We start from the raw sequence: 23,872 nt of genomic DNA, 5'->3' as shown, positions 1-23,872 counted from the left end.
GTTAACCTTTTCCTCACAGAAAGCCACTGTGCTTCCCCAGAGGGCAAACAAGATGGGGGTAGGGGTGAGGGGTGGGGTGGAGTGTCTTGCATCTTAAAAAGAAATGCCAAGTGATTTACAAATTACTGGTCCCAACTATCCCAATTTCTCCGTCAAATTTAAGCAAGTTGCTTTCCCTCCATCCTGCTGCTCTTTCTTCACTTTTATAGTGAGTATCGCAAAGCATATTGTAAATATGTTTAAACATCTGGAAAAATTTCTATTAGTCATCTCTACTTAGACACAATGAAGTAGAAATGGTCCCAGTAGACAAATGAACAGTGGTGGTTGAGAAGATTCACTACACCTCATGCTTTCTTTTCCCCAGCCCATTGTCCAATATCCTACTGACTGGCTAAAATCCTAAAGCGCTGAGAGTCTTTAGAGAATTAAATAAGAATCCCCAGGGACAAGGTAAATGGGAGTCTGGGCAGGTTACTCCTTGGGAGGGTCTAGAAAATAGAATTCATAAATGTGAACCCAAGAGATGTCCCCCAGAATCTCATGTTATAGGACCCAGCAGCAGCAGCCCCCTCAAAACAGGGTCTTCTTCATCTTGGTCAAGGTTTTAGCCTGAGACACCCAGCACTGGGATGGCAATACCCCATTCTGACCCACTCACCTCAGTAGAATTAAAGTGCACGGCTGGGGAAACATACCTGAAAAGTTTCTGGAGACAAGCATGGTCGTGAGGATGGCACCCTGGGGGAAAGAAGAGGGACCTGTGAATTCAAATGGACTCCAGGAAAGCATAGCCTGGTGTTAGGCAGAGGGCAGCCGCTGGCCAGAGCTTCAAGACCTCAGGTGTTTGGGGCCCCCCAATATGTATAACCTGCATAGCTCAGCTCCAGCCACAAAGGGGGCTTCCTCTTGTGATGGGGCAGGGGGTGGACTGTCGAAAGCTGTGATTTCAGGATGCTGGCAGCCTGGAAAGGCAAGACTCACCTTCAGTTTTCTCCGAGCATTGAACTTGCGCAAGCACTCCACAGTCTCTTGACGATGCATCATGGATGCCACCGTGGATCGTTGCTGGAAGCCAAACACACAGGCCTGTGAGCCCTCCAGCCAGGGCTTCTGCCCCTCACCCTGGTCCCAGCACTGACGGCTGTGTGCTCAGCTGCCCCAGAGTGGATCCGAAGGTAAAATGAAGTCATGGATGTGAAAATGCTTTTAGACAAAAAGCACTACCCCAAACTCAAGGTTATGTAAGGACAATAATCTGAACACAAATACCACTGATAATTGATGCTAGATGAGGAGGGTGCGTGAGACAGCACTCTCCCCTTCCTTGGGAAATGGAAGCTGGGGAACGTAAGAGAGTATCCTGTGTGTTGTGATCCCCATGCCATCACTCCATCAGCAACTGTTTACTGAGCACCTACTGCATTCCTGAGCAGTGAGAGAACAGGCAGGGTTCCTGCTCTCTACAGAGAAGGTTCATTCCTTCCAAGAGCCCCGCTCAACACACCCCCACAAGGACCTGGATAAAGCTGTGATCTGAGAAGCTAAGGGTCTTCACCTTGAAGCATTCATTCTTTTCATCATTTTGGATCATAATTTTTCTTCAAAGTATCACTGTTAACTTCCTTCTTCCTTAAAGAGTGCACTGGAAATGATTTATAATGATTTCCTTGATGACTGTCAATTATTACATAATATCGTAACATAGTGACGTCCTCAGGGGCTACTGAGTTTATATAACTGTGGAGATATATATATATATATATATATATAAAACTGTGGCAGAGGGTGGGGCCTATGAAAATGACTCCCAGGACATAGTATATCCCTAGTTTTTGAGTACCTGTTTTAAGTTGCTCACCCCCTCCCTTTGCCGTTGCTGTTCTCGCTGGCCTGCTAGAAAAATAAATCCTACAACATGCAGCCTGGTGCCCATAACCCCATGGGGCTGCCCCACAATTCTGTCCCTCACCCCTGGCCCACTCCTTTTCCTGGTTCCCAAAGCAAGTCTCCCAACCTCCTGTACCTTTTCTGAGTCTTATAATTTTGCCTCTTCCTCCAAAGCGTAAATTTCTTCACAAAGAAAAACCAGAGATCCTCATACAAGAACGCCTTTGACTTCAGACCCCATCCACAAAGTGATTTTCATTTGCTTTTAACCTCTTTTTACTATTCCAACCTTTGCTTCCTCGATGAGCCAATATTTTAAACCCCTTATTCTAGACTATTCTTTTCTGCAGTCTATACATTATATTCAAGCCTCTCCTTAAACAAAAATGTGAAAACTCCCCTGGCTCATCATCTTCTCTATGTAGTACCATTTCTTCCTCTCTTTATCCTATGCCCTCTTCACCTCACTGAAGAAAGATTTCGGTCTCTCACTCCACTGTCTCTGTCAGTGAAATGATGAAACTGGCTTTTAATTGGTCAGAGTCCATAGATTCTTTCCCATCTTTATCAGGGACACTCTGTGGCATCTGATTTCAGATGCATCCTTACTGAGACCTCCTGTTTCTTAGGGTCTCCTGCTCCTGACCCTCCTTCTGTCACAGAAGTTCTCATTCCCAGCCTCCTTTGCTGGCGCCTCTAACTCTGCTTGTCTTTACGTGCTGGGGTTCCGGAGCCATACCTTCTCTTACTGAAGCAAATACAAGCCACAGTGGGAATTCGATCAGCATAAAAACAATCCCATGTATTTCAACACCACCGACACAGAAACGACCACAAACTACATTTCCAATTTTAATTCTTTTCCAATCTCTGCAACCACATTTCTAACTACTCATCTGATGTCTCCAGCTAAAGGTCCTCAGACACCACACTTGATCAAACTAAGATTCTCATACTTTCTCAAAAATGGGCTCTTCTTCTGGGTTTCCTCTGAGTCAGTGAATGGCACAACCTGTGCTGATTACCAACTCAAAATCTGGCAGTCCCCGTAGGTCCCTCGCTCTCCTTCACTCTCCTTCACTCCCTAAATCCAACTGCTCACTAAATCCTTTTGAGTCTATCTACCAAAAGCTCTCAAATTTGTCTGCTCGCCACGCCATCCAGGCTCCTATCACTACCCTTAGCTGAGACCTCATCCGGTCTTGCTCAGGCAATTACAACAGCTTCCTGAACTCTGCCCCAGCCTCCTTTCCTCTTCAGTTCCATTCTGTACACAACTTCCAAAGTGACCTTTCTTAACTGTGTATTTCACTCCGTCTTTATTTGGTTTTTAATTAATTTTTTAAAAAGATTTTATTTTGGGGGCGCCTGAGTGGCTCAGCCAGTTAAGCGTCTGCCTTTGGCTCAAGTCATGATCTCTGAGGTCCTAGGATGGAGGCCCGCATTGGGCTAGGGCGCTCAGTGGGGAGCCTGCTTCTCTCGCTCCTCCTTCCCCTCTCCCTGCTCGTGTGCTCTCTCTGTCAAATAAGTTAATAAAATCTTTAAAAAAAAAAAGTTTTTATTTTTTTCTAAGCCATCTCTACACCCAACATGGGGCTCGAACTTACAACCCCGAGATCAAGAGCTGCATGCTCCACCGCCCGAGCCAGCCAGGCGCCCCTTTGTTCCCTCTTTAAACCCCTTAAATGGTTCTCTATGCTTCCCAAATAAAATCCAAACTCATTAGGCAGAAACTTGTATGTCATGGAATCTTTTTGGCTTCGTTCTCTTGCATTTTTGTAGGCGTATCTTAATCTACAACTAAACTACTTAACATTCCTTCAACTTGCCACAATTTCCCATGGCCTTTCACCCTGGTTCATGCTAACCTCTGCCTGCAGGTTATCATCCTGAGGAACTCCCAGCCAGTTGCCAAGAACCAGGATAGGGGTCACCTCCTCCATGCAGCCTTCAGTAATCTCACTGCTCACCAGAGAGCAAGAGTTCCTGTGCACTCATCAGATTCTTTTACGTACTTGTCACATTGCAGAATGGTTGCCTGTTTGAGTGCCTAGCTCCCCAGATAGTTTTTGAGATTTTTGGGGGAAGGTGCCTCACTCATCTTTGTATCTCCAGGACCCACACAGTGACTGGCACCGAAGAGGCATTCAGTAAACATGGGAAAGGACAAATACATAAATGCCTCGTGGTTGTCAGGAGGTTCTTCTTAGTTTGAGAACAGACATTTCACTTTATAGAATTTTACAGGGGTATTTAAGAAAACAGCATGTCTATCCACATTGACAGCCTGGGAAGGGGGTGGGGGGTGGGGGGTGTTCTCCTATGGTGAGTTTCGTTTTTTTTTTTTTCAGTCATGAACTTCAAGATGCTCTTTTTAACTGCCCAGAGGCCCTTCTGGTTTATTTGTTGGATCTTGGTCACATTTCCATTACAGTTGTGTGAACATGCACCCTAAGCTTGGCGATTCACTTTGGGTTCTGCCAGCTACTTTCCATCATCAACTACCTAGAGTCTCCAGGGTCAAGCTAAGCCCTCATTCAAGATCAGAACTAAGTCACACCTGACAAGTAAGTGGGGGAGAGACAGGCTGAAGCCATTGAGGCCACCTGCTTCCTTGGAATCCCTCCTGGGCCCCACCCAGCCCCCCTCCCTCTCTGCTGGGTCTTTGCTCAGGGCCCAGAACAATCATTCTCTGCTCATAAACAGGAGCGTGAAGAGAGTACTGAGAGCACACTGAGGGCTGACATCCCGAGCTCCTCTACTCCAGGTGAAGATACTTACACAGACCCATGGATGCTTGAGAGCCTGGTCAGCTGTGATGCGCTTTGCAGGGTTTATGGTCAGCATCTGGTTGATCAAGTTCTTGGCTTCAGGAGTCACTGTGTCCCACTCTGGTGATGGGAACTAAGCAGGAAGAGGGAAAGGAGGCATATGAAATCTGTGAGCCTCACACCCTGAAATGGAGGCTCTGTCTTTGTCCCAACTCCTATAAGCGGGACACTCTGTGCTATCTAAACCTGCCCTGGGTCATCCCAGCACCTGTGTCAACGTAAAGACTAGGAGAGGAAGACAGAATCAGGGTTAGAATGCCAGAATATCCGGTCAGAGCAGGAAGGGGACTCCAACACGTTCTGGTTCAACCCCATCTTCCTACTAGAAAGAAACGGTGGCTCAACAACATGCCCAAGGCCCCACTGCAGTGGAGGGAGCCACAACACTTCCTGCCCTATTTTCATGCGCACACCACACTTCTCAGGCCATTCTCCGCAAATAATGGATCAAAGAGGTTCGGTGGGCTCCTCGATTTTATAGCTACCAAGAAAGGCTGTGCAAAAGAGTTGTTCCTGGGATAGGGTGTGGCGAGAATTGAGACCTGTATGCCCATCCTTGGGTCCTCAAAGTCCCCTGACACTCCCTGTATCCCATGACACACTAAACATGCCCCCTCCGGTGGATACAGCCCAAGAGTCAAGAACAAACCAGTCCTTACATCATAGGCCCCAGCCTTGATTTGCTGATACAACTTGTGCTGATCCTCATCCCAGAAGGGAGGGTATCCCACCAGGAGGATATACAGGATGACCCCTACAAGACAGAACACAGATCATCGGGGTCAGTCACCGACTTCACTGAGGAACCAAGAAAAGCCACACAGGGCTCAGCCACCCAGAAAGTCCAGGTTCTAGCAGAGGCAGAAGTGGCTGCCAGATGGTAGTGTGCACCACTGGCCCTTCTGCTATGCTTCACTCCCCATGTCAGCAAGCCACATCGGGGATTTCTTTCGGCATAACCCATCCTCCAAGGTGTGGGTAAATCCCTCTTTAGGAAGGATACAGTATAATCCAGGAAAGACCTGGGGAGGAGCGTGTGATGAGAACAGCCCTCCCAGGGGCACTAGAGCAAACACCGTGATTTCACATACACCAGACACTTGTGGGGCCCACAAGGAATAGCGATGCCTATTTCTCACCATCGCTGGAAGTTGAGGGCCCTTAACACCAAAAAGCTGAGAGTGTGGAATGGGCTTACCGCAGGCCCAGATATCCACAGGTTTTCCATAGGGATCTTTCCTCAAGACCTCAGGGGACAAGTAACCTGGGGTACCAGCAAAACCTGTAGCAGAAGAGAGGGCGGAGGCACACTGAACCCACTTTCTCTCTCGTTGAAACCACATCAGCAATTTCCCCCAAGTCCCTCCTCATTCCTGCTGTTTTTGCTATATAAGCTCTCAGTGCATGGGCAGCGAGAGATGACAGGCTGGGTTTCTTGTAGTGCCCAGAATAAAATCAGAGGGCAAGTCCGTGTGCCTACCAGGAACTCCCATTTCTCCCCAGAGGCCCCAAGAATGCGGTGCTGACAACAGCTAGACTCGCTGCACTGAGTCACCTAGGGCCAGGGGACACTCTGTACCCTCCCCCCTTCTCCAGTCTCTGAGGAGACCCGGACCATGAAGGGTCTGGCTTCTGGTTCTGAAAGAGGAAAGCAGATCAGGAAGAGGAGGAAGGGCGGGGGCCGCATTCCAGGAAGACAGGGTCACTCTTACCAAACCAAGCCTGCTGCTCTCCCTGTACTTCGATGGCTAGGCCAAAATCAGCCAGCTTGACGGCGGCACCCTTGCATTTACTCGCTAGCAGCAGGTTCTCAGGCTGTGTAAGGAAGAGAAGACCTGGTGAGGCACCCACCCACCCTCTGGCCCTGAGGAAGCCTAGTTTGGGTCCCCGCAGTCCCACCACCTGGCACCAGGTGGCGCCGACACCTCACAAGCAGGAGGCAAAGGGGGAGCCTGGGTAGTACCTTCAGGTCCCGGTGGACAATGTCATGCTGGTGGATGTGGTTAACACTCTCCAGAATCTGATGTATACAGTGGCTGCAAAGCACAAGGAGAAGGAATGTCAGCACAGGGTTAAGCCACTCATCCACGACCACACACTATGGATGAAAGCACGGAACTCTGGGTTAGAGAGACACAGGGAATCACCGAACGAGAGCTAAACCCTTGGGACTCTGGACATCATCTAATTCAACCTGTTTTACAGAAGAAGAAACTGAGGGCCTTGCATGTTAAGTGGTTTGTCCAGGGTCTCCCCACTAGATAATGGCTGAGGACAGACTAGAACAGAGTTCACCATGCCTCCTTAGACCGTAAAGGCCCAATACCACCAGTCCATTTCCAAGAGACTGGCGACACTTCTGAGAAATAGAGACCATCCAGCCCCTTCCTTCTTTTTCTCCTCCTATAGTAACTCTGTTCTTGGAGAAGAGGTTTGTGGTGGCATCTTAGGAAGGATAGTACAACCGTACCTCAGTTTTTTTGCTGAGGGTCTACTCATTCATTTATTTAAACATTTACTGACTACCCCTGTGCTTGGTACCACACAGACTATAAAGATGAATTAGACCCAGTGCCTGCCCTGAAGTTTATCATCTCGTAGGGGAGATAAAACCCAGGACACAGACCCCTTTAAGAAACGATGTCCTTAAGAAGATTCCAAACAGGGCAACCGAGGAGCATTTCTGGTAATGATTTTGCATAGAAAAAGACAAACTAACCCAGAGTCACCTTCAGCTACTATTCCTTTTCTTTTTTTTTTTTTTTAAACAGGCTCCACGCCCAACGTGGGGCTTGAACTGAATGTGGGGCTTGAACTCACGACCTTGAGAGCAGGAGTCGCATGCTCCACCAACTGAGTTAGCCAGATGCCCCCACTGCTATCTCTTGAATCAGGCTGCCCACCTTCCAAAACATCCTGCCACACTTGCGGTCAAACTCGCGGCAGGGAGTGTTGGCAATCTAGAGCCATGGTGACAACGGGAGGATGATTTTTACCCTCGGAGGACATCTGATCATGCCTGGAGACATTGCTGGTTGTCACAATTAAGGCGGAGATGCTGCTGGCATCTAGTGGGTTGAGGCCAGGGATACTTCTTAAACTCCACAAAGCACAGGAGGGGCCCTCACGACGAAAACTTATCTGGCCCCAGTGTCAGTAGTGTTGAGGCTGAGGATCACTGGCCTAGACAATGAGGCCCCAGTCGGCAGGAACTAGCGGGGATGTGGAGCAGGCTTGCAGAAGGCTGCTGGGCTGGTGACCTGGACTTCTCACTGCTCCTCTAAAGTCTGATTCTGGGGCTTCCACAAGACCCAAGGGGTCTTACCAGGCTCCTAGAGGCTGAGTCTCAGGCCTCCCTTCAGGACACAGCCCATGAGTAGGCCAAAGAGACTTTAAGACCGAGCTGAAGAGGCGAGTCTCCTCAGAAATGTATAATTAGAACAGAGCCAGGCTAGCAGGGAGAGCCTTCTGGCCAAAAATGGCAAAAGTGCGAAGTGTCCCAGCAGAGCCAGGCCAAGCCCACTGGTACAGTCACACACCACCCCTCCCCTCCCCCTAGCCAGCTCTCCCTCCTCCCCGCCAGGCTCCCAGAGCTATCACCGCCTCCTCCTGCCCCAGAGTCTGGTCCTCCCCTGCTGGCACTGGAATTCATCTCCCCACTTGAGAATTTTTCCTGAGGCTGAAGCATCTGAAGTTGATCAGCAAACACTGGCCTCTCAGGGTTGAGAAATTTGTGAGGAAGCTGCACTCCCCCACTCTCCAGAGGCAGCCAGAGCTGCCACATATGCCAGATAAGCTGCAGGCAGGATGATCAAAACCAGGTTGTATGGACATCACCCTCAGAGAAAACTCAGGGCCGGGGGAGGAGCCGAGGCAGGAAAGACAGGCCACACAAACACCCGAGAGCTGTGGTGTGGGCAGAATTCTGCCAGGGCTTCCACGGGGGGCTGAAGGCTGAGGGAAGTGGCCAAGGATCAGTCCTCCAGCCTGAGGGGCCCCAAATCAGGGCTGGTCATGGTGGTCAAGAGACTCAGTGATCTAGGCTGGAATCTCTTTGAGAAGGTTCCTGGTTGATTCACCCAGATGTTTACACTCCTTCAGAACACAAACCACATTTCCTCCATCTCTGGATCATCCCCAGGGTGCGTGCACACAGTAAAATTTGTCAAAGGAAAGAAGCACGGGTAGGGAGGGCCCTTGGGCAGGCTTGCAAGTACACAGGAGTGCAAAGAAAAGGTACTTCCGGGGTGAAAGGGTAAAGGAGACTTGCAAGTGCTTCGCAAAAAAAAAAAAAAAAAGACGGATCTAACTTCTAACATCACCCATAAAATGCAGCCCAGGTCCAGCTGTATGGAATCTTTGTCCAGGCAGGAGCTCTTCTGATCTATATCCAAAGATTCTTCAAACAGGCATAATATGCCTGCCCCCGTGAAGTAGCCAAGACTCACACTGAGCTCTAGGGCCCTTGTCTCACCTGGCATCAGCTTCACTGTAGTACTCTCTGGCCACGATGTCTTCAAACAGCTCCCCGCCGGTAACACTGCAACCAACAGACAGAGAGGGTCAGAGGAAGCAGGTCAGCTGGCCAACCCCAGCATCCAACAGGCAACAGGTCATACCACGGAACAGCTTTTACAGAGATCCCAATTCCATATGCACTCCATCCGAGAGCCCAGAACATGTTCGATCCTTCAATGACATGGGGCTTCTCCTTGGGGTAACATGGGCCCTCCCTTCCTCCTGCACATTTCTGTGTCTATAACCTACAGATTAGCTCATACTCAGGCAAAGATGAATATACAGGGATCTAAGAGAAAATTATCAACCTACTCAGAAAGTCATAGCTTTATTTGAGACCAGTATGAATACTAAGATACACAGCTGCCCAAGGACAGACCTCCTCCTAAAGTTGAAGAATAATGAGATCAAGGACACAGAGACCCAATCCTGAAAATACCGGAGAGGCATTTCCAGGAGGTGAAGAGCTACTTTTGAGATATTAAACCACAATCAAAGTGGAGGAGAGACCAAGTGGAGTCCAGTCTATGACTAATAAAAGCCACCATTAATTTCCCAGAATTTTTAAGGTCATGCGAAGAGCTGTATTCTATTTCTCCACTAAGGACAACACACCAAGAAACAAGAAAAAAAGCATCTGCACAAGGTGTGCTGCTGAAGAGAAATGTGAGAGCAATGCCATCTGGGGGTTTGGAACCCTGGGGAGACCGTGAGTGAGCAATGAGGTCCCCTCCACAACCTGCCCATTACCAGAGGAAGGTCAAAATCAAATCCTTTCCCTTGGGCAAAGGAGAGGGACCCTCGGCAGAGGCTGCAGACCCAGTTTAAGTCTTTCTCCAAGCCTTCATGGTGAGCTGGCTGGAGGGAAAAGCCCCCACACCCTTAGAAAGTGGCACTTACAGGTCAAACACGAGGTAGTGAAACCCTTCTTCAGAAATACTGTCATGGAGGCGCACTGCAAGAGAGGAGATGGGGACAGAGATTAACAGAGAGAAACCTTGGAAACCTACTCCTCTCCTTCTCAGCAACCCCACCCCTGCCCCAGCCTGCCAGCCTCCCTGGACAGTCTTCTGAAGGAATGGCAGTGAGAAGTGGCAATATGCCCGTCACCCCCCGCCCCCCAAGACGAGGTGACACGGCCACAGAGCAGAGAAACAACCAGACCCCGGGTCCAGTGCTCCGGCTGCCACCTCAGACGGCCTCAGACGTAGGCAAGAGAGAGAAGCTTTGTGGCTAAGAAATAAGACAAGACAGAGAAAAGCAGGGACATCCCCGGAGGGGCTAGTCCCAGAGAAGAAGGTCCTGGGATCTGCTGCGTGACGGTGTAACGCAGGGCAAGAGCAAGGGGCGCCAAGGGAGGCTGACCACAGAGGGATAGAGGCTGACAAGACAGGAAGGCCCGAGAGCCCTTTCATAGGAGTAGATGGGAAACGGGGAATTAAAGGGCGGGGAAGAAGCTGGAAAGGTAGCACCCAGCAGGAAGGCACATGGAGTGAAGCTAATGGATGGTGAGCGTGGGAGGCACATGCAGACTCAGGCAATGACAACAATCACAGTCTCTTCAGTGCTTCTTACTAGGCTCTTTGCAGACACGACTTATTCTACAAGGATTTATTGAGCACCTGCTAGGTGTGGGACTCCATGCTAGATGGTGGGATTTAGGAAGGACACAGTGGCTGTCTCTGAGGAGCTGATTCTTCTGGACAACCACCCTGAGAGGAGGATTCCTCCCATTCTACAGATGAGGACACTGGAGGCTCAGAGACATCGTATCATACCGAAGGCCAAAGATGCAATAGGTCAAGATGTAAACCCAGCTCTTTCTGACTCCAAAGACGGGTCTACACCACTGCTTCCTCTAAGAATGTGGTGTAGCCCACACAGCCAGGCCCCAGAGCAATGGAGCCTGTGAGAGAGACTCCCCACAAGCGCACCTACAGCAGCAGAGACGGGTCCAGGAGGCCAGGGCACCGAGCACACCGGGGCAGCTCACCAGCTGCAGGAAAAGGCTGGCAAGCAGAATCCCTTCCCACTCCCCGCCTCCAGAGCTCCTGGGCAAAAAACCATCCTAATGTCTTCCGAGGTCTCCTCCTCAAGCTTCTGCCCACAAAGCCACCTCAGGCTTAAATGCCAACCCCGAATACCCTTCTCATGCAAACACAAGGCAGCTGTCCCTGTCCCTTCCCTCACCTGAACTCTCCTGATGGGGAACCTCTGTTTGACCTTCACGCCAGCCCTCAGCAGTTTTGGGAGCACCTCACAGAGCACTTCAGGAATGGCCTGACAGCAAACCGACGGATGAAGTTCCCGGATACACAGCAGTCACCGTGTCTCTTCCTTGGTGGACCCAGGCTGCCAACCACCCCACAAGACAGGTTCCATTTCCAGTGTCAGACTGTTTCATCAGGGCTGAGGCGCTTCCCTACAGCCTCTCCCACCACAGAAAGATCATAAAATACAGGCACTTGGCCATCCCTACAGCTCCGTGGTTCTCTTCAGCCGACAAAAATGAAGACTCGGGCCTGCCAGGGCTAGATTGAGGGCCTACCGACTGTTGACACTTCCTACTGCCTGCTTTATTTGATCTGATCTGGTTACTCAACACGGATCTGGTTACCCCAAATTTCACCTCCAACTGTGATTTACCAATGAGATCAAAGGCAGGGGGTACTTCTCAAATCCCTCCTCCTCCAACTGTTCTCTCCCGTACTTGGGCGAGCAAGCTCCTACTTCTCTAGGCCCCCAGATGACAGAAGGAAGGAGTTACAGCCAGACCCACTCTTCCCCCCCCCATCAACCCAGGCATGATCAAGTGAGCTCCTCCAAAGCTGTGCCAGCCCCCCTCCTCATGTGTGCTTCTCAGGTCTAAGGCGGTGCTGCGTACGAGGTCCTGCTGCAGCTGCTGCTCCCTTGCTTCCAAAAGGACTTTCCATTTAATTAAAAATTTGCTATTAAAAAGCATTAAAGTATGTAACACAAATAATCCCCTGGAAATCAGCTGTCCCAGAAGCCAAAGACCAGCTTCATTAGGGCGGTGACTAACAGTAGCAGGACGGTAAGCTAACTGTACAGCAGGTACGATGCTAACAACCACTCCCAGGGGAGTCCTGCCACCTGGCCCTGCCTCTCCCGGCCCCCGGCGCCCCGGGCCTGTCCCCTCGTCCAGCACAGCAGGGCTGAGGGTGTGGCAAAAAGTCCAGGTGTCCAGGCCTATGCCGAGGGGGGGAGGCATGGGCGCTTGCCCTTCTCCAGGAAGGCCACACACAGAGCCCAGGTGCAGGAAGGAGAGCAGGGGAATCAGAAAAGAGCAGCCCCGGAAGATTAATCCTTCCAGGCCACCCAGCCCAGAGAATGACTTTGATGTGTGCCCCAGAGCAAGGTACCACTGAGACAAGAAGGGACAGGTGCAAAAGGCCTCATAGCTGAACAAGATACTATCTTTTTTTTTTTTTTCCATTTGTAAAGAGAATTAAGAGAACGGAGAACAAGAGGAAAAACTTGCCTGTACCGCTCTAAGAGCCTACCCAGCAGAATTTTGATAATAATGACCCAAGTGATCACTAATATTTAGTTGGTTCTATGTGCTAGACATTCTGCCAAGTGCTTCACATACGTTATTTTCTTGAGCTCTCATATTACCTCTGTTACCCCCATCTGACAGGAGAGAAGACCGAGGCCCCGATGGGAACTCATCCAAGGTCATCCTAAGTGGCAGAACTGAGACTTGAAACCAAAACAAACTGACGTCAAGATCCTTGATATTGTGGCATTGCCTGCGAGGGAGTCACTTTCTCTGTCCTCTAGGCAACGGAATTCCAATCTGTCCCCACTAGCTCTGGCCACTCTGATCTGCTCAATAGTGTCCATGAGGCGCCTTTCCGGAAGCAGGCGTGGCTGCACATGCCACGGACACGGCTGTGAGGAAGAGAAACCTAGCCCTGCTGCCACGGAGCTTCCGGGGCACTGGGGAAGACGGGCTTTAAACCAGCACTTACACAAATATGTCACTACGCACTACTGCGGAAAGGGCTACGGAGCAGAAGCAAAGGGTGCTATGGATGTGTGGGAAAAAAACAATCTGACACCCAGTCCTTTCCACAGTAATGAGACGGCCTGAAGGCCAAGGAGGGCCAGACCAAGTCCACAGACAGAAAGACCTGGAAAAGGATTATAAAGCTATAAAGCATCTACTGCATTTCAGTGATAAAACTAGTTATTTTTCTTTAAATAAACTGTGGAGAGAAAAACAGCCCAAACACCTAAGTACCTTAACTTAACATTTCATACCTTCAAGGACTAACAACGCCATAACCCAAATGCTGTGGCTATTTCCGGTTCTTTAGAAACCACCCAACAATATGCCACATTTTAACTAGGAAATCTTGGCTCAAAAAGCTCTGAGAAAGTGTCACTGTTAAAAGTGTCTGCAGCAATAGCACAGTGGAAAGGAGGTCCTGCTTCCGGGGGGCCGACGGGGGACTGAGGCTGCCTCCCAGGAGCAGGTGGGCAGGACTCCCTGAGGCAGAGATTTAGGAGCTGCTTGGTCAGGATTCAAGATTTTCTTCTTTTTCTTTGCCCCTGTTTTTGCTCCACTTACTGTTAGCTGAATGGGCCCTGGGCCTGAGGTAAATGGCAGCCTGGCTGAGCTGGAGCTGAGGATTTAGGGAAGGTCACTGCCGGGAGCCGGAGTCCCTGTTTTCATCGCCTTCATTCTTTCCAAGCCGAGGCCCCCTTTGCCCACTGAACCCTCTCACAACTCCACAAAGAGGCTAAATATTTGCTGGAGGTCACAGCCACAGACCAGCAAATCCCACATGCCAACCTGGATGACAGGATACCGAAGCCACAGACCTTGCTTCCCCACACGGCCCACAGAGCAGCAGTGTGAGCACCCCCTGGAGACCACGCTCCTGAGGACGCTCGGGTCCACACCAGACCTACAGAATCGGACCCTGAGTTTCACACGCACCCTCGGTGATTCCTGAGCACATGAAAGTCTCCGCAGTGCTCCTCTAAACCGTAAGGCTAGACTGTGACTGAACCTGCTGGGGCAACTCAGCACGGAGGAAGACAGAGCCTATGCATGAGAGGAATTCAGAGCAGGGAGCAAGCAGATCACAGGTAGAACAAGCTCCACGCAGACTGCAGACAGGACTACTGCCGGCTCCTCCTCTCCACTCCACACCTCTGCCCACTCTCCCAAACCTGCTTTAGCTTCTGCAGTATGCCTCCTCACCAACAAGCTTTATTTTTTTTTCATCAATAAACTTTTGTTTTTTGAGCAGTTTAGGGTTCACAGCAAAACTGAGCAGGAAGTCCAGAAAGCATCCACAGAGCACCCCCCCGCACGGCTTCCCCTACCATCACCATCCCCACCAGACCGGCAGACTTGTTACAATCAATGAACCTACACTGACACATTGCCGTCACCCAGACTCCGCAGTTTACGTGAGCACTCGCTCTTCCGGCAGGCTTTTTAACTCCTGGGATAGAATATCTATTAGGGAAGAAAACTGGGGATGGCTGGCTCTTTGCACCAAATATCCTTCTGAGTTCGAGTGCCTCCGAGTCTGACAGCAACCAGAGGGGGACCATGTACTCTCTGTTCTCAGCTTCCTCAAGTCTGTGCCACTCTTGGGCTGGTCCGCTTGTATCCCTGTGGGATGGAGTTAAAGAGGCTGGAGCCAGAAGGGCCACAGCACTGAAGGACGGGGCAGCAAAGAGAGGGGAAGAATAGTGAATTAGGGCACAAAACGGCCTCCTCTCTGCCACAGGCCAGCTCAGGATCCATGGCAACCTCAGCCTCCTGGATCCACCACTCCACCACAGCTCCAGGAGCCTGGTTCCCACCGGAAGCCGGATAGAGCCTGGCCAGCCAGCTCTCCCAGGACACAGTCCTGACTCACCCTTCCCTCTTGCTGCTCTTGACCCCGGAATGAGGCCCCAGACCAACATCCCTCAGGATCCGGGAACAGTTGTGAAATGGAGCACAGTTCTAGGCAGTCAGATGCTAACGAAGTGAGTAGGCCTGGCCTGGCCTGGATCTCGTGGGCCCCCTAACAGGGTAGATGGCTGCGGTAGATGGTCCCCCAGCTGCCGGGTCCCCAGGTGGAGCCGGGGGCCGGTGATAAAAAGGAAAGAGCTACCAAACCAAGTGAGGTCTAAAAGGTCAAATGTATAGATTTAATTTCTAGAAAGGCATAAAAAGAAGGGTACGAGTGTTTTCAGCTAGAATCCCATTTTTGTCCTTCCTGGTCATTTCTTGACTGTCTTCACCTTACCCCAATCCTTCCTAAAGCAGCTTTGGGAGAGCGGCCAGACGTGTGGAGTGGATCTGTGATCAGATCTGTGCTGCACATGATGCAGACGTGGTTCTGTCTCCTGCCTCGCCTTCCCCACCTTTTATGCTCCTCCCTGCATGAGAATGGGACTTCTAGGTTAGAGGTCACATGCTCCAAAGCCTCCGGGGACCAGGTAGGCAGTGCAAATGTGAGGTACTGGGGAGTCGGCAAAGGATGCTGGCCGGCAGACTGCGGGGGCGGCCACTGCCCGGCCCTCGCTGCTTCTGGCTGCACACAGATGCAGGCTCAGCAGAGCCCCGATGTCGGATTCGAAAGACTGCGAAACAGAATTTTTTTCCCCCAAGATGTGAAATCTTGTTTTTAAATACTGGCAAATAATAAAATATTTTTAGACCACCGAGCTGGCCAAACAAAACACGCCCGAATTTGCGACTGCTGCTCTAGGCGTTCCTCTCATTGTCTCTCGGAGCCAAGGTGACATGTTGGTCCCCACCACGCTGTTTGTAGGTGAGCGTCCGACTTCAGAGCTCACCCAGGGAGCTCCAGCAGTTCCGAGCCCGGGACTCAGGCATCGGCTTGGCGGGACACACTGCACCAGCAGAGCTGAGCACTGGCTATGCCAACCTGCTTCGGGGGTAATCCAAGCTGCTGACTGTGATCTGTAAAGCCCTGCATGGTTGGAGTTCTGGTTACCTCAGAGCTGCTCCTCTCCCCTTGGGCTGGAGTACGACCTCAGCTCTCCCACATAAGAGCTCACGATAAGTTTTCCAGCCCGAGGTCTGGGAAACCAGAGGCTGGGTAACTCCGAAGGAAGCATCAAGCTTCAGCAAGTCACCTCCCAGCCCTGGCCGCCAACAGAGCAGAGCAGGCGGCCTCCGGGGCACTGTGGGAGCCCCGATATTTAGGCCATGCCTGAGGAGCAAGGAACACGTGTTGTTCTTTGTGATGACTCAGGGTTTTCAGGGAAAAACCTAGGAGATGCTCCCTGCTCTGCCTCAAATCAAGACCAGGGTTTCTGCTCAGACACTGCAGCCAGCCCGGCTTCTATCCCCTCTGCGAGAAGCACCAAATCAGGGCCAATGCTTTTGGCAAAGACTATTTCAGCTGAACAATGTAAAACTGAGCCGGAGTGGGTTGTGGCAGGCAAACCTCCTCAGGCTTTAGAACAACCAACAATGTGCTCTTGTCCCCCAAGTCAGGGTGGGAGCAGGGAGAAATCCTCTTAATTTTTTCTCCTTCCCCATGAGAGTGGCTCCTGCCACCCCTTCTCCAGAGAAGCCAGGCGGGTGGGCAGCTTGCTTTCCTGGCTCTGGGAAATACAAACGGGAGCACCATGGAAACCCCCAGAGTGTGCACGACACCGTAACAGGAACAAAACTCTTTCAAGTCCAGAAACAAAATCCGGACCCTTTTATGATGGCTGTGGAAGGCCCCTGGTGAGGGACGCTGGCAGGCTACTAGCCCGGAGCCTCACACGCTGCGGACCCTGGACCTCAGCCCAAAGACGGAAGGAAAAGGGGAAGAAAGGGAGTCTGAAACCTGTTCCAGTACCTCCCATCCTGAACGGCACTGCAGGGATGGAGACCCTCAGGTCTCTAGAGCAGAATGCCCTAGAATTCTGAGCAAGACACAACTGCTATCCCACTTGGACAAAAAAAGTTACACCAGGCAAAGGTCCAGGGACAGAACTGGTTTCAGACACAAAAGCAGGGGATCTCTGTTCTCCCTACCTTCTCCCAGCTGCCCAAGAAATAACCCCGAGCGGAGGTGCTTACCAATGTTTGGATGTTTCAAAAGTCGGCATATCCGGGCCTCACGTTCTAGCTTCTGGTGATCTAAAAGCAGAGAAGAGAGAAAACAAAAACCATCAGCCATCCGTTCTATTTGTAGCCACCTGGCTATTCATAGTCCTTCAATTATTAGGCACTAATTTGCTGAATTAATGCAGCACGTCACAGCAATCCCAGAGACAGGTATTACAACTCTTTTCAAATGAGGAAATGCCCTAGGAAAGTCCCTGAAGTTAGTGAGAGACAGGGTCAGAACTTGAATCCAAGTCTTCATCTACAACTCTGGTACCCTTTTCACCACAGCAGGGATTTCACCGGGCCAAGGCGTCCAGATCTCTTCCTTGATAGAAATACTACCAATAACTACGTTTTACTGAACACCTACTATGTGACCAGGCACTGTGCTAGGAATTTTGCAAATATTCTCTGATTTAGTCTTCACGGAATCCCTGAAACATAATAATGCTGACAACCAAGATGATGATGAAGAGGACAGTGATCTGACAAAATGGTAATCAGAGCTAACATTTCTCGAGAGCTTACTTCTATACCAGGTAGAAACATCTTTTAATTTATTCTTGTAACCACTCTGTGAAGCTGGCACTCTTATGATGCCCACTTCACAGTAATCCTGCTTCTCCTCAGGATCCTCCTGGCCACACCCTGCTGTGAGTGCTCACCTCCTGCACTCAGGCACTGGGCTGACTCTGTTTTGGTGAAAGGACCAGAATCCAGGAGTCCCCAGGTGCAAGCAAGCTGAGTTGGTCAGTTCCTTCCACAGGAAGCCAGAGCTCCAGGAAGTAGAAAGAGAGGATGCTAGTACTCAAAGCAAGGCGGCCCAGCAGCCCTCCCCCCCTACCTGCTGGAATCCTGCCAAACAGTCCCCTCCTTCACAAAGTCTTCCCTGTTCCTCCCGCCACATGTGACCTCTCCTCTCTCTGAGCATTCCGCCCATCATCCACTGCACTTCTTGGAATTTTCACATCGTACATTATGTCCCGTATCTTTTGGTCCCAAGCTCTTCAAAGGGTGGGACATTTCTGAGTGATGCTTCCTAGAGTTCCTGCCATGACAGGGGCTTTGTATCGGTTTATCAGTAACACCAATGGTAGTAACAACCATTATTTACTGAGGATTCACTATATGCCAGGCAGAGTCGTGGGTTATCTCACTTCATCCTCACCAAGACCCTGTGAAATAAAGGATCTGATGAACCCCATCACGTGACAAATGAGGAAACTGAGGCTTAACATGTTGAAGTAACCCACCCCAAGTCCCAGCCAGTGGATGCAGGCAGTCTGAGCCTAGATCCCTTTCTCCATCACTATGCTATGATGACAGGATAAAGTGAGAGCAACTAGTAAAAACTCTGGGCTTCAGGAGGCATTTCTCCAGGTCAAGGCAGGTGCTTTCCCATCCACACCTGCCAAGCAATTCCTGCCTCCCCTGGTAGGGGCTTCTGTCCACCCCACCTCCAGCTCAACAGCAAAGAGCCTCTGTAGAGCTCCCCATGAGCCCCACAACCATCCTCCCAGGTAGGTGCTATGACTGTCACCATTTCACAGACAATAAAACTGAAGCCCAGAGAAGTTAAATAACTCGCCCGAGATCCTACAGCAGGAAAGGGAAAGAACTGGGATTCGAACACAGGCCTGCCAAAATAATGTAGTCTGAGATAATGCAGGGATTATAGACTAAAAGGAATTCATATTTGTTGTTTCACCAATCACCCCCAGTTTTGTTCTAACTTTCCCTCTAGCAACAGCTCTGCTTTGTGGAAGAAGGAGGTGGGGACAGGCAGAGATTAGTTCCTGCTGCCCAGCTAATCCATCCCAGCTGCCCAAAGATCTGGGTCAGGCCCTCCTTCCCATCCTCAGGTTCGGCATGACCACTGACCAGGATGCAGCCAGAGAACCACAGGTGACCACATTCCCACATCACCTGGGATCCATCAGTCCCAGGGACCTTCAGACCCTGGAGTTAGTTGAGGAAGTAGTGCTAGCCCTGCCCAGTGGTGGTGGGGGGGGGAGCTTGCTTCTTCCAGATCTGGCCGGGAAGATGTCAGGGCTACCCCACTTTCCTCTCAGCTCCTGGAACTGGGATGGAAGTACCAAGCTAGCCAGCCCCAGAGCTTCCACCCTCTGAACACTCACCTCACCACCCTCTGACCCACAACTCTTGGGCTGGGCTGCCCAGGCAGGTACAGGAGGACAGCATCTTGCAATGCAGAGGTGGCTGCTGAGGGGAAGGCCTGGAAGATTAATGTTTATCTCCTCCCTTAAGTCTCTTACTGGCTAATGGTTAGAGTCCCACAAGAGCAACAGCACTAAAAATAAGGGTGCTCTGGCTTTACCAGTGACTCAGAACGGGGAGAGGAGAGACACAGATTCCTACTTCCAGCTCCTCGAAGGAGCTGCCCAGCATCCAGAGGGTCCTTGTTAGCCACTGAATTCAACCCTGTCTCCAAGGAGCCGAGTTCCGCATGTCTTCTCTGAATCCCAGGCTGCTCCTTGGTCTTTGCGCTGACCCTTAGCGTGCACTCCATCCGTGAACACGACAGTTTTGGAGTCAGACAACCCCGGGTTGAGGCTGAGCACGGCTATGGCAGGTGAGTTATCAAATCCATCTGAGCCTCATTCATTCATTCGAAAACACTGCTTTAAATGCTATGGCTACTACAGTGAACAAAACAAGACAAAAATCCCTGCCTTCATGGAGGTGATATTCTAGTGGGGCTGGGTGGGGAGAGGGACAGACGAGAAGTGGATGGTGCATGAAATGTCGTGGCAAGTGCAACGTGGGAAAATAAAGCACGGAAGAGGAACAGTACACATTGAAACAGGATGGTCATGGAAAGCCTCAGCAAGGACGTGACGTTTGGGACCTGAAGAAGGTGAAAAAAGGAGCCAGGCACAAATCTTGGGAAAGAGTTTCCTCACTTCAAAAACAGAGCCAGTGCTCTCTGCAGATTAGATGAGGTGATTGGGTAAACACTGAGTACAGTGCGTGGCCCACAGGGAGAATGTGAGCCGTGGCTATTGCCAGAGACACTGACAGAGCTGGACCCAGTCTCCCTCGGCCTGGGCGGCCAGAGTCCACAGCACTCCAGCAGGGCCCTCTGACTTGGCTCCGCTGCAGCCCTCCTGAGTGGGGAGGTGCAGGCGAAAGGTTGGCACCGGGGGCTTCTCAGAGAGGGGACTGCCTAGGAAGTGCCACTGCGTACGGGATCCCTCCTCTTCCTCAGCCTCACCTTTGGCGGCTGTGGTGTCCTGCCATCCAGAAGCTCTGCTCAATGAGCCACGTGGCTTCTGCCTACCATACTCTCCTTGCGTTCTTACACCGTGCACCGCAGGCCGGCACCCCAGGCTCCCCGCTGTCACCTCCTGCCCCTTCCCCCCCACACACACCTCCTGTCCCGGAGTCCCCTCCAGGACCGGGCCCCGTCTGGGAAAAAAGCAGACCCCAGCAGCTGTGGTAGTTCAGAGCAAATGTGGTTTGTAGAGTATCTTCTCCAACTGTAAGGGTTGTCCCGGCTAAAGCACAGCATCACAACCCCAAAAGGGGTGAAGCCACTGAACTGACTGGGTCCACAGTGGCAGCGCTAGGGCCTGTCTGGGCATCCTAAGGTGTTAACACACCAGCTGGTGCTTTTGTCCCAAAGATGGCCTTCTCCCTCGAGACACCCCTCCTTCCACGGACCTCAAAGCTCACTGTTCCTAGGCCTTCCAAGGCTGACCCTCTTCCCACCCACCTTTCAACTGGGCTATTCCCCGCCCCCTCACGTGGCCCAGCCCCCCCTTCCTGTTTGACAACAGCCACTTCCCGCTTTTGCACAGGGCCACTTCCTGCCTGCCTGTGTGCTGCTGCCATGGAGAGACCCACCCCTACCGACCTTCAGCCCAGCTCCAACCACATCTCTCTGCAAGGCTTTCCCCCTCAAGAGCAGAGGTAGCAACAGGAGCAGAAAGCAGAAGTGGCCGTTATCAGGGACCTGCTCGGGCCTTCCCCAGTAGCCCACCCAGCGTAGAGCCAGGACCAAGAAACAAGCATCCCTGGAGTCCTTGCCTCTCCTGCCTTTGGCCTGAGCACTTCGAGACTTGGTCCAGGCCAAGGACCCATCACAGGAAGAGCAGAAAGGAGTGACCAGGTAGTCAGTGCCAAGGGAGGCAGAAAAGAGGAAGCAGTGGGGAGACAGCATGTGGCAAAGAGGAGACAACGGTTCTAGAACCACCTCTCCCCTAAATCCAAAAGAGAAGCCTACTCCAAATGTACTTGCTTTCCCCCCACAGGACCAGGGGCCAGGGAAGTCTGGCCATTGATCCTCCATGGCCCTGCAGGGACATGGCTGATGTAGTGACATTTCTCTAAAACCACAAATCCCAGCACTAGCTTCAAATAAGATTCTACTACCACCTAAATACACCACCGTCTGTAATGGGGAAGAACACACAGCCCTACTCCAGCTATGAGGACCCTCCCCAAGTTCCATTCCCAATGACACCTTTGACTTTTCAAAGGGTATTTCAAGGGTCTGTGCCTGTGATCCTGACATGAATGATGAGAAGATTCCGACAGCTTCCTATGGCCCAATTTCAGAGGCTCCAAGTGGAGCGTCTCCTCTTGCTGCCCTCCTGAGTGCCCTCCTCCTTCCCAAGCGCCAGAGGCCTCCATCTGGCTCCCAGGGCCTCACTCTGAGGAGAAGGAACAAGGGCACCACAGGGATTTGGTGTCATAATCCACATTTCCAGCTGCTTATAAACAGCCCCTGGCTTTGGGCACTGACCAGTGGGAATCCCAGGCCACAATACCATTGACCTCAACCTGACACTGCGATGCCACATCCCTTCCTCTTTGAATCTCACTCCAAAGGTGCAAAGAGTCTTCAATTAAGAGCAAAGTCCATCCACCATGTCTGCGCAGGGGTCACGGCTCGGAATTCCTTCACACTCACACACCCGGGACCAGCCGAGGGCTGTGAGTATAGTGGATGGGGCCCCAAATGTGCTCATGTGAACCCCCAAGGCTCTGTCCTGAATCTGGCATCCTCCCTTTCTCTTCAGTCCTCACTCAAGCAGCTCTCACCAGGTGACACAAAGACCCAAGGCCCCTGTGGCCTCTGTGTCTTAAGAGAAGCTTTAACTAAGGAGGGAGAGGAGAGAGGCACCAAGACGTGCCCCACAGCGGAAGTCTCCCAACCAGTGTGGATGGAGAAAATCCCCATGGGGTCCCTCCAAGCTCCAAGAAGGCAGGGCTCTGCCTCTGGACACTCTGGATGCTCTCCGGGACAGAACAGGGTCAGCCGCTGAGTTCTCCATGCACCCGGCAGCGATCTGGGTGCCTGCAGCCTTTGCCCACTGTTTTGGTGACATTTCCTTCATGGTAACCAGCCCCAAGTAAAACATCCCAGGAAGCAGCCCCTAAAAATAGCTCCTCCCAGGGCAGCAGCAAGCAGGGGGAGGGGAAAATCAGGGAGGAGAAAAGAGGGGAGCAGATGGGAAGCTACTGCTGCTGCTGATAGGACCCAGGAAGTAGAGACGGTGTTGGGGGGGGGTGGCGGCTGGAAATATCCCCACCACAGAGGGGTCTGTACCAGAGAGATGGGTACAGAGGAGAGCGAGGCCTCAGCCAGCAAAACAAAGAGGTCTGCTCCACCAGGCTTAGAGCTCTGGGCCTAGATGGAGGTGTGGGGATGATATATCAGCATGTATCACAGGAACAAAATGCCCAAAATGTGTTTTCAAGGGAGGAGCCACGGGGTAAGTGAAGACCATACTGCTTGAGGACGCTGGGGTCTGAGCACTGGCAAAATCACTGGCATACTTACAGCTCAAAATAAACAAACCAACCTTTTGTGCCTTGGTTTCCCCACTGGCCCTGGGGCAGATCTTTCTGGCCATGGGCAGATGACAAAAGGCCTCTGCCGAGAGGCACTCAAGAGGTGCAAAGTGCCCATCTCTTCCTGTCATCACCCTTTTGGCACCCATGGGATCAGGCCCCTGTCGGCCTGCCAAGGCTGTCCAGAGAGCAAGCACAGAGCTGGGGGCAGCAGCCTGTCATACCCACTCCTCCCCGTCCCTGTCTCTAGCCTCAGCAGAGAATGGGGTCAGCCACTCACCTCTAGGGTTTCAGCATAGCCTTGAAGCTTGGAGCACAGCTTCCAACAAGAGACCGGGGCAAGCAGCAGGGAGACAGCAAGGATGGGGCTACCTTTCCAACCTCCATCCCTACCCCATGAGGCCAGTACCCAAAGTCACCCTGGGAAGGTGGGTGGGAGGGTAGGGTGACAGGCCAGTGTTGTACGAACTAAGTCACATAGCTCACAGCGTGACTGTATGACAAAACCGGCCCAGCATAAGCCTCTGGCGCAGAGACGGGACCTCCAGGCTGCTTTCTCATCCACTTAGGGGGACGAGTCAGTGGAAGCTCAGTCATTTATATACAGGATCCCCATTTCTCCATCAACAGAAATTGACTGGCCTGTTATCCTCAGGAGGACAGCACAGTTTTGCATACAACCTCCTTAAATGCTTCCCCAAGTAGC

General features: G+C 51.5%; 1 protein-coding gene across 11 annotated transcripts in view; it reads right to left on the bottom strand.

Moving 5' to 3' along the window:
- CAMK2G (calcium/calmodulin dependent protein kinase II gamma) overlaps nt 1–23,872 on the bottom strand; it is a 53,818-nt gene that overhangs the window by 23,921 nt on the left and 6,025 nt on the right. For 10 of the 11 annotated variants that reach the window (XM_040623994.1, XM_040623997.1, XM_040623996.1 and 7 more), the window contains exons 3-12: nt 17,317–17,376; nt 10,140–10,194; nt 9,196–9,261; nt 6,685–6,757; nt 6,434–6,536; nt 5,920–6,003; nt 5,381–5,475; nt 4,672–4,794; nt 985–1,068; nt 699–741 (exon numbers count right to left, since the gene is read on the bottom strand). In XM_040623994.1, coding sequence (XP_040479928.1) covers nt 699–741; nt 985–1,068; nt 4,672–4,794; nt 5,381–5,475; nt 5,920–6,003; nt 6,434–6,536; nt 6,685–6,757; nt 9,196–9,261; nt 10,140–10,194; nt 17,317–17,376 — 786 coding nt within the window. The remainder of the gene's footprint in view (nt 1–698; nt 742–984; nt 1,069–4,671; nt 4,795–5,380; nt 5,476–5,919; nt 6,004–6,433; nt 6,537–6,684; nt 6,758–9,195; nt 9,262–10,139; nt 10,195–17,316; nt 17,377–23,872) is intronic. The other variant, XM_040623990.1, reaches the window with a different exon arrangement.

The sequence above is a fragment of the Ursus maritimus genome, unplaced genomic scaffold (genome assembly GCF_017311325.1).
Source record: "Ursus maritimus isolate PB19 unplaced genomic scaffold, ASM1731132v1 scaffold_7, whole genome shotgun sequence".
In the NCBI taxonomy this organism is placed as follows: domain Eukaryota; kingdom Metazoa; phylum Chordata; class Mammalia; order Carnivora; family Ursidae; genus Ursus; species Ursus maritimus.
Note: the sequence above shows the minus strand (reverse complement) of the source record. Positions and strands in the feature narration are given on the sequence as shown.